Source organism: Rhea pennata, chromosome 22 (assembly GCF_028389875.1).
Source record: "Rhea pennata isolate bPtePen1 chromosome 22, bPtePen1.pri, whole genome shotgun sequence".
Taxonomy (NCBI): domain Eukaryota; kingdom Metazoa; phylum Chordata; class Aves; order Rheiformes; family Rheidae; genus Rhea; species Rhea pennata.
In genome coordinates this window covers 7,437,279-7,448,385 of record NC_084684.1, presented here as the reverse complement: position 1 = coordinate 7,448,385, position 11,107 = coordinate 7,437,279, and the positions used below count along the sequence as shown (strand labels likewise).

At 39.4% G+C, this 11,107-nt stretch overlaps 1 protein-coding gene across 1 annotated transcript in view; it reads right to left on the bottom strand.

Annotated features, from left to right (window-relative positions):
• Window positions 1-3,409: 3,409 nt before the first annotated feature.
• PLCH2 (phospholipase C eta 2) overlaps window positions 3,410-11,107 on the bottom strand; it is a 95,414-nt gene continuing 87,716 nt past the window's right edge. Inside the window, 3 exon segments of the mRNA XM_062593243.1 lie at window positions 3,410-5,160; window positions 6,830-6,832; window positions 9,792-10,131. Of these exon segments, the coding sequence (XP_062449227.1) occupies window positions 3,410-5,160; window positions 6,830-6,832; window positions 9,792-10,131 (2,094 nt within the window).

Here is an 11,107-nt window from a genome sequence, read left to right as displayed (position 1 = left end):
CTTCATATCTGCAGCAAGGCTCTTGTTCTATTGCATGACATCCTGAATGGAGCACAACAAACCAATGCTTGTGCAGTGCTTGCAAGTGCTTCTGGCCTAAATTTGGATGTCTCCTTCTCATGGATCCCTGAGTACTGTTCTACAGGAGTACAGTTATGCTAAACATTTGCAGCTGCTACCTGGCAACCAGTGATTACTGCAAAGTGAGTCACTAGCTTAGCAGTTAGCATGCACTGACCATTATGGCTTTACCCCTGAGCTTGCACGTTAGTTGTATTTGGATGCAATCTCAGGTGGGAGGCAGGAGGATCTGTTTTTTCATGTTGGCTATCAGTGTACGGATGGTACAGAAGATTTTCAAGAGAATTAGAGAGGCATTTATAAAATGAAAATCCTTGCTGCTAGGAGCCTTGACTACCACTTCTGTTACTGATAATCTTCATTGTTCTCCTTACCCTTTTAGACAACACTCTGCATGCTGATCACATCTGAATAAGCAATGTCCCTCTTCCCACAACACGACTGGATGAATGAAGAGCGGAACTGCTTATTAAACTTCTGCAACCTGACAGTGTAGGCACCATAAAATAAATTCCATTCAGTGAATGAACAGACACATCATTAAAGGTCTTATGTGGTGAAACAAAACAAGTTGTCAAGGCAGTTTAACTTGTAAGCAGGAAGACAAAATTCATGTGTACCATAGTGAGTTAAGTCCATACATAGTTCTTAGAAAATGCGAACATAGATAAATGTCAAGTGCTGCGTGACACTGCCTTCTGTGAGGTGCATTAATTTAATGAGTACTGCTAAATCAGTTGAAAATTTACCTGATTATGAAAGTCGGCCTTTTCAAAAGAGACAAATAAGCCTTTTAAATATTTATCAGCCCTTTTACAGACTGATCTGACACACAAAGCTTAAAATAAGCCCCTAACTTTCTAAAGTCATCAAGTGGCATGTGCTTTCTAGCTTTAGGGATAAAAAAAAAAAAAAAAAAAGCTGCAACACCTGCAGCCCCAAACAAAAGTGTTACAGACTGATTTTGTGATTAGAGAATGTTAATGAAATTTTATTTGTTTTAGACACAATGCAAGACTGATCTTGGCAGATCACACATTCTGCTTTGTTGATCTACCTTTTTTACTTCAGAGATTCCAAAAATACTGCAGGGTTACCTGAACACATGTTCCATACCATATTTTCCACAAACCTCAAGAGCCTCTCATAAAAATTATGAAAATAAGCAGTGGATATCAGAGTCAGAATGGAAAATTGAACAGTACTTTTAGACAAAATACATTAAGTATCATTTTAAAAGATTTAATCAGAAAAATTAAGGCCTACTCCAATCTCCTTTGCTATACCAGGATCAATCACTAGCTATAATTAGCCTGATACTTTGATATTTCAGAGAGGACATGCCTGGGGCCAAATGATACTAACATGAGAAGCCATGAATGCCTTTCACAGTCCACAAGTCAGCTTTCCAGGTGAGAGTATACACACTTCACTCACTGTGCACTCCGCTGGGACAGGAAAAGAAGAAATCATATTTTTGAATTAGGTAAGTCGAACAAATTTTTGCTGCAGTATTTTCAGCAAGACTTTAAACAATCTCAGTTGTGAATTAGGGCTATCTTACTCGGAAAAGCGTAGAGTTTACCTTTGTCTTGTTCTCTAGAACATTCACTGCATTGGCTGTAACAGAACGGATCAGGCATTTGTTCTGTTACTAATTTTATGGATCCCCCAAGAAGTTTCATCTAGAGCTGTCACTGGCGCTGCCGAACAAAGGTACCACTTCAGAGCTATCCATGTGCAGTGCATCACATGACAGTAGCATGCCAGCCTCTACTGATGTTTTGGTGGACCTGCGAAACTTGAGCAGGATCTGAAATGGCTGCTCCTCTGAAAAAGTGAGAAATTAAATGCTACCCACTAAGGAAATTTTAAAACAAGAAGGGATAGAATTAACCATGTTTGCATATCACAAACTTCTAGACAGCTTGAAATGTGTTATGTTACAGCTAAACAGTCAACAGCTGGAAGGATAAATATGTTTATTTTAGCAGTGTCAGGTGGTTTTTACAGATTTATAGGTTTTGCACTATACACAGAAGAATTATTATAAATGAACGCAAAATATCCTCTCAGAAGGGACTTTATGCATCCTGAAAATAAAATTAAACTTCTCTTTCTCTTTAAAATTCATCGTAGTAAACATTCTTCTCCATCATTGACAAAATGTCCATCTATAATAAATGACATAATAATTCTGGAAGCAGGGGAATCAAAAAATAAAAAGGTAAATAACGGGGAGGAAAAATTATTATTTTGTTTATGTTAATACTTAATTCTAAATATCTTCATCTAAAATATTTAAATATATCTTTTTAAAAACATATCATTGAAAATTTTGTATGGCAGTGCAATACAGAAAAAGTACAATTCATCCAAAAGGTGCTCTGTACAGCAGCTTTGTTAAAATACCATAAAGAAGGGGTGGTTCTCTTTTAAAGGAAAGACTAGCATACTTTTCAGCCATTTTGGAGTTGAAGTCAGCAGATATTTCCTGTCTGTTTTATTAATTTCCTTCTCTCTCTTGGCTCCTTTCCACAGATTAGGTTTTGAAAAAAGGAACACTCACAGTTTATTTTAAATGCCTGTACGTGCATATATATGGGCTGATATATACATGCATACACGTACACACACATATATGTATATTTATCAATATAAAAAAACTCAGTTAAAAAAATTGTTTTGGAACACACTGGGAGCTTTCTTACTCAAGTGAGGCAGTGCAGAGTCTCACTGAAATAGACAGGTCCAAGATAGAAGATGAACTTTATTTACCTTCATTTATATATTATTAATTCAGGAAACAATTACACAGCAATTGCACTGTCTCCCAAAGAGGACACTCTCAGATGCCTCACATTCTTCCAAAAAATAAAATATAACAGGGGACATGATTTTAACTCCAGCAAAATTTACCTTAGTTGTTGTTAACATCAAAGATGTTTACCTACTATGGGAATCAATCACTGAAATTAGTAAAGAACATGAGTTTTTCACAGCATAAATTGCAAGCGCAAAGCAGTGGTCACAGACAAAGCAGGCCAGATTGGAGGCTGGAAAAAATGTAATAATAAGAAAAAAGATGTCAGATCATTAAAACTGTAAAAACAGAAGCCTTTGATTTCATTTGGTTGTTCTAATTCCACAAACTGTTGACAAGTCTAAAACATTTGTCTATTCTTTTGCAGTCATGATCTTAAGTACCTTTACTCTCAAGGGAGGACCATGAAGCATTATGTCATATGAGGACATTCTGTGCCTCTTAGGTCACTACATTTTGTCTTGACAGGAATGTAAACATCACCTTATTTAGTGCTTCCCAGAATTACAATTTCAGCATAAAAAAGACCTCTGTGTCAGTGTTATAATCAGTCTGGTTCTTAGGCTGGAATGTAAACACAGTAGGACAAGCTACATCCATACAAACTCCTTTTACAACACTGCAGGCTCCCTCTGGATTTCCTCTTTCCTCAATGGGACTCCCACTGAGCTGGCCTAGGCTTTGCAACCGCTGTCTCTCCTGAGCTTGTTTGGCTCTGTTGGCAATGTACCGTACCCTACTCTGACTCCGAGATGAAGACCTGCGAAGGAGTCCCAGGCTCTCCCCTTCCTCCTCAGATTCAGATGGATCAAGACTGGTGGGGGAAGTGATATCATTTTCTTGCTGAAAGGCTGTCAGCTTCTTTAGCTGCTCAGTCAACTCATCCTGGGATTTGATTGAGGGTCTCAGACCTGAGGAGCGGCGCTGCTCCCGCATTGATCGAGTGACAAAACTCTTGCTGATGCTCCGGTATTTGCTTTCAAACGTGCACACGATATCATCAGAGGTAAGGTCTCCAAGACTTTTGGATTTTGCCTGGTTATTTCCAACTTTATCTTGTGCTTTGGATTTGAGAGAAGATTGTCTGAGACTTTCCATGTATAGCCTGCTCCAGGTATGCCTTCTAGGGATGGATGACAATGCATCTTGAGAAGTCCTCGCAAGAGGCCGGGGGCACAGTTCATCCACAGGCAGCTGGCCAGATCTCAGATTAGGATTGGATTTGCTCTTGATCACCACTGGCATCTTGTTACCTGATGCTGTAGCAGATCGTGGGCGCATACCCTTTCTAACAGCAAGCGGCTCAAAATTTTCAGGATGGATGCCAAGATCTGGAAGGCTTTTGCGAGCTAGATTGGGTAGAGAGAGATCTATCACAGTGTCATTGGAGGACATGCTGGAAGAGGAAGACATGCTGTCACGGTGATTGCTACAATCTAGCTTGCTCCAGATCCGGTCATTAACAGTAGCATCAAAATATACTTCTGCTGCTGGAGACAGGCTATTTGGATTTTTTATTAAGGCAGAGGAGTCTGACATCTTGTGACCTGCGCTCTTTGACTTCTTTACTAGCAAATAAGAGCTGGTTTGAGAAACAGAAACAGCTGGAGCCTGTGCAGCCTGGGCTTTCTGGAAAGCACCTGGAGGCAAAGCTAGCTGTGTGCTGTTAATCACATTGTTATGCTGCAGAGTGTCAGCTGCTGCACCAAGCTTTTGGCCTTTGGATTCAGTGATGCTTTCCACATTTGTTAATATCTGACCAGGTTGGTCATTTTGCTTCTGGCAGATCTCAGCAGCTTGGTCAGCAGTCTTACCCACTGCCACTACCAGCCAGGCTTGTTGAGGATGATGCACTGCTAAACTAAACTGATCTTCAGCATTACTGTACGCCTGTGTCCAACCATTTTCCTGTCTGAGACATCCTGCCATACTTGTTCTCTCATCCTCTTGGACTAATACACCTCTGTCAGCTGCTGCTGTGGTTACCTGCACTTGGTCTTCTGCAGCCACATTTGTTCTTTGTTCTTTAGTGTGTAGAGGTTCTTCAGGCTGATTGGATGGGCTGCTTTCTTCTAATTGAGATTCAGTGGAACGATCAGATACAGACCCTTCTTCAGAATCACTCTTCGGAGCAATGGGTCGAGGGAAGATGATGCTGGCATGTTGGTTTTCATTGGCAATATTGGGCTCTTCAGTGATAGTTTCTAGGCTATATAAAGAAGTGACTGACCTTTGTATTAAGAACTGGCAGACACCTAATTAGGAGATATGAAGGAGAGAAGAAAAAGAAACAAACAAGAAAAATAGAGATATAAGGTTAATCAGTTATTACCAAATGCAGTTTAACTGATGATTTATTCTTTAAATAGTATCCTCTTGTTTTTAAAGTAGCAGTGGAAATATCAGGAATGTTTTTTTAAATAATTTTTATGATTTCAAACGCCAGTTCAGGCAGTAAGAATTTCTGCTCATTCAGTTTGAGCTATCCAACAGCCTTGTTTCTTTTGAAAAAATCTCAATCCATGCTTACTAGCAACATAATTTTCTTGACTGTGCATATTCAAAGAATGGTACCAGTCAATTTCTTAGTATCCTTGCACCCCTTACCAGTGCTATTTTTCCTCTACCATCCACCATCACATGAATTGCTCTACTCCTTCCTTCATTCAAAAATGGCAGCATATCAGATCATTATCAGAACATGTATAATCAGAACATCACTGCTCAACAAACAGATGTGATTCCAATTATCAATTACACAGAAGAGAAGTAGCACAGGACTTCTGAAGTGGATTACAAGTAAAATGATTTGTATATGTATTATGTGCAGTAATCAATGTGTCTCAATGTGCCTTTTTAAAACTTTTAATAGAGTAACTTTATTTTCTTAAAAAAGTTTGTTATTTATCTTTCAAAAACCATACAGAGATACACACTCCATGAATGCCAGGCTGGCAGTATTTTCCTGAAGAGTCAATACAGCTGCCAAAAGGACACTCCAGCTGCAATGTTTATACCATGTACCCTAAGACACAAAGCAATCATGCCAGAAGGACTACTTTCCACATCTCTAAACCAAAATGCAAACATGCTTCAAGAACTAGCAAAGCAACACAAAGAATTCAGACAATAGGCCTCAAGAATATAGGAGCAGATAATTATAAGAAGCCAGGAAACAACAAACAAAAAGGCATACAGGCAACAAGGTGCTTGAATCAGTGACACTTCATAGACAGTTACCTTTTACTTGCTTGTCCTTTCAGTTCTTAACTAGAGAGAGAGAGTGTGCATGTAGAATAATAGGACAGAACAGAGGAAAAATTCCAGTTAATGTAGGGAAGGCAGGTGCACATAACAGGATAAATTAAAGGGTAGGGAGGGAAGGGAAATGGACAAATAGTCACACATTTCTTGTAGGATCCTAGGAATTTATGTATTTATTTAACCTAACAGAGCACCCAACGGAATCCATAGAAGGATATTAAGTCCATTTATTTTGTCGTAGAATTAGAACAACGAAAGACTTTTTTTCTAATTTTCAATAAAATCTTAACATTAGTTTGAAAATACCAATGCCTTTGTTCTCTCTTGCCATACAGAAATTGCTATAAAAGCTACAATTCCAGCTGCTCACAAATAAATCGTCTGAAATATATCCATCATTACTGGAGTTCACAAGGCATCACTGCAGCATAAAGCTGCACCGCTCAAACAAGACAAAACAGGCATCCCACGGAAGAGATGGCACATTCATAAGTCACACCAGGCACAGATATACCTGTTTCCCTTGAAGAGATGCTCATTATAGAAATTGACAGTCCACATTCACCTAGAGGATTTGTAAGTACGGTAAGACTAGCCTGGTGACTTACTGCATGAAAGCAAAAAGCTTTACCTAGATGAATAAATCAGAATCAGTCTTACTGACTACTAAAAGGATTAAGTATCCAAAATACTGTCACTTCCTCTTTTCTAGCTCCTTTTCTCTCAGGTAAAATTCTTCCTCCCCTGAATTTAATGACAAATCTTCCACAGACTGTACTGCTTCAAAATCAAATACTCATCTGTTTTCGTTTGTTTTCCTGGGTGAGTATCTGCTTGCATAACCCCACAGCTGTAATAATGGAGAAGCAACACACGGAAGAAGTTATCCTCCTCTTCTCCACATACCTTTTCTAATGCCATGGACATTCATCTACATTACAACATTATGCTGAAAGCATACTCGGCCTTGCCTTTCACCACCTGTATTTCCAATCCTGTCAGAAAGCCTAAAAATGGTGAAGGCTATTTAGTGGCCTATATTCCATCAGCTGGAGTGTTAAATGGGAAGAAAGTATCTTGATTGCTGAAGTCATGTGTGCATAGAAGCAAAGTCCACCATTCACATAATAGCAGCCTTTTCAATACCTTCATGAGTACCTGGAGGAGTCCAGAGCTGATCAGACTACTAAACTCTCCTTGTTCCCATCCAGACCAGGTAATCAGTAAAGACTAAGGCACACTTACAAGACAAAATACTGGAAGCTGCAATGCTGTTGTCATAAAGGAGACAAACTAGAGGCTACAGTTTTCTCTTCTCATCATTCTGGCACTTTCTTTCAATGGAATGCTAATTATGAAATGCATCCATATTAGGCTAACACTATTGGTTTCCTTGGTGTCTTGGCCTAAGGCACTAAAATAGCAGGTGGATGGGGAAAGCATGCTGTTTGAGCAAACACAGTGTTTGTCACTGGCATCATCAGTATCCAGTCCAAGTGATTGTTTCACTATTTTTAAGGTTTGCTGATTCCACGCTTGAGAAGTCAGATGGATTTAATCAAATTTCAAGCATATCACAATATTTATTTAGTGACTTAGAGTGCTGGCAGGGGACCTGGCACAAATAATGGGAAAAGACTCCATATGCCACAATACTCAGAGTTTATGAAAAGCCTAATGCCAACAATCTAAGCACAGGAAGAGTTTTGCTGCTTTGGTTAATTTCAAGTCATGGGAATTGGCAAAATTCTTCCTCCTCTTCTCCTTACCCTGGTGTTTTCCTGAAAGCTCTAAGCCGATACTGGGAAAAGGATGTTAGAAAAGAGGTTTAAAAAGTGAAATAAAGAGGAATTGCAGACATTCAGTAATACTGAATTTATTCAATAAGTAGAATGTTTTAAACTGAGCAGTCAGAATCAACTACTAAAAAAGGGATTATATCTTCAGAAGCACCAAAGTGACCTGAGTGCTTCTGAAAATGTAGCCATCATTGTCCAAATTCCTTCAGTGGCTGAAGGGAGGAGGGGAATCTGAAGAGAAGCTATTACAGTCATAGACAAAAGCTGTATTTCTTTATTCCCTCTTGACTATAAACCAGAGAAAATGTTTTCAAATGCAACATCCCTCTTGCCTCCCAAATCAGGAATAAAACTAGCTAGGTTACTTATTAGAATATATACTTTTATCTCCTCTGTCCAACATGTAAGTTTCAAATATTATAAAAAGGACTAGCTATAAGAAGTTCTTATTTTCCTATTTGCAAACATACAGTTCATGAGTAAAGATACAATCACATGATCCAGGTGACCACATGCATAGTCCTAGCTTGAAACAACTGTAAAATGGAATGTTTTAGCTTAAGCAGCCTTCCTTTAAATGGACAAATATTACTTTGCAGTTGGGAAATGCTAACAGCGTGCATAGCTTGGCTGATGTCAAGTAACATCAGGTTGCATACCAGGCTTGATTTAGAGTATGTAACTGTGCCCTCAGGTCACAGTCAAATCACAATGCATGACTAGGGATATGGTTTTCTCACATTCAATCTCTACTTAACGCTCTGGTTTGGATCTTGAAATTTACTTAGTATCATACCATATTCATTAAAAAAACAAGGAAACACAAAAACTTCCACAAACAATCCAAACATTCATGGACTATTGACAGTTTTACTACTGGAGCTGGCTGGCTAGGTGTGGAAAGGACTGATCTAAACTAGACACATCTAGAAAACATATGCTTAGGCACAAATGTTTTTCTTTCACTGCCGGGAGAGAGAAAAAAAAAAAAAAAAAGCTCTTGACACCAAAACAACACACAGAAGCTTCTAAGGAGAGATGACATGAAAGGGAGGCAATGATGCAATCTAAGGTGGAGAAGGGTGAAGAAAGTCTGTCCTTACCAGTAAAGAATATAGGGGATTTACTTCGAATTTCCTCCAATTTTTGAACGAACAAGGCATTCATATCCCGTTGCAGGGTGCCAACTTGCCTTCGAGAAGTTTCAGACCAGCGCTTGGGGAATTCTGGGCTTCCAAGGCTTTCTAGACTGCTGGAATTGGAGGATATGGAGCCACTGCTGGCTGCAACCAAGTTCACAGTGCTTCCATACTTTCCACCTGATTGGCACTGCCACCGCTGCCGGGAATGAGCCTTCATTCCATGACATTTGGATTCAGCAATTTTCTTCCCTGAGGTCACCAGAGATTGGCTGCCCAGTATTAGGTCACCGGCAGTTCCAGAGCTGCTGCAAGACTGCAAATCTGACTGTGGTCTTGGCTGATCTTTAATACCCCAGTTTTTTAGTTCTAACCTCTGTTCTCCAGTTATACTGCTATACTGATCATGGTGAAGTATATCTTTAGCAATAGGCCTGGTAGGATGTTCACTCCACTTGCATTCTAGATCTGGGCTTTCTTTGGAACCAATCATGCATTTCATGCAATTGGTGGCCACTCCAATCCTACCAGAGCCGTTGATGGTGCAGCGTGCAAAGATACTCTGCTTCGCGCTCTGGTGCTCCTGAAGACGGACCCTGTTGGACCTCTGTATGGGTTCACTGAAAGCAGCACCCCCTTGAACACAACTTTGGCTTTTACCTTTGCTACAACAATGGGTCTTACCTTTCAACCCTTTGCCATGTACCTCCCCATTGGCACCATCTCTGGAAGCTGGTGATAGACAAGCATGTTCTGGCATTTGCTCAAAGCGAGGCTGTGAGGTGTCTTCCACTTCACGGTCTTCACTGGCCCCTTCAGAGCTATTATCTTTGGTTTCAAAAGCAATTTCTGGAAACCCTTTCTTGTTCTTCTTCTGACTTTTGGTGGGTGCACTTGCTGTGCGTCTCAAGATGTGGCCACTAAAAGAATGTTTGCGATGGAGCTGACCAGCAGCATGACTGTCCAGAGATGCCTGTTTTGGATTTCTGAGAAACAGGCCTTTTAGACCCAATGTTTGTTTGACCTGGAAAATAATTTTAAAAAGTCCTTAATATAAAATGCAAGCCTCTTCCTTTGGGCAATACGTACATACACACACAAAGGGTTCTCCTGCCATATTCCTACCATCAGCAAGAGAACTAAACCAAAAATAGGATAGAATTAAAAAAGAGGGGGAGGGAACAGTAACAACAGTTTCGCAAAATTCACATATGTTTTTTGCTGAACGATGGTTTTAGAACTATAGTTTTAGATAAATTTTCCCCCAGGCTTATTCCTGTATTTGTCATCTTTTTCTTATTAGCACAAAACTACTTGAAAAGGGAAATGTTTCAGTCTATAAGGATCTAATTCTAAAAGGCAAACAGTTTTTTGAAGTGTGCTAAAAGCAAACAACTTGAGATATTCATAAAGTTGCTGATTTCAGACTCTCGCAACTACTGTTCAAGTAAGTTCTTTTTAGCAATAGAGCTTTTTTTTGTTTGTTTGTTTTTAAAAGACACAAAGCCATGTGAGGTATGGGTCAATTTTCCAACACAATCCTGCCCCAACTGTTTCTTCATATGAATACATAGCAGAACCCAGAGGAGGCATGAGAAATCAACTCACAACCAGAATCCAAGGATAAGTGGAGACTTACAGATTTGTTGCAAACTTAAGTCTTTTCTTTAAAGAATATAAACTACTTGGAAATGAACATAAATCTACTACCGAAGCAAATCTCTAGAAAGTGAGTATTTATGTAACGGTTGCAGTCCCTGTTAAGAGGCAAGTCTCCTGGACTCTGACAGTACTCATCTAGAATAACGATACTTCTCCACAGGGCAATTTGGAATAGTTAAAATAGGTCTGAAGGGATTGCCATTGACTATATAAGTAGAATACAGAGACAAACTTTCTAATCTAGGCACTTAAAGCACTCACATTTAAAGTAGGTGGTGTAAATGATCCCTAAGAATGGCCACAGAGGAATTGGTGCAACCTAGCTACTGCATTGTGAA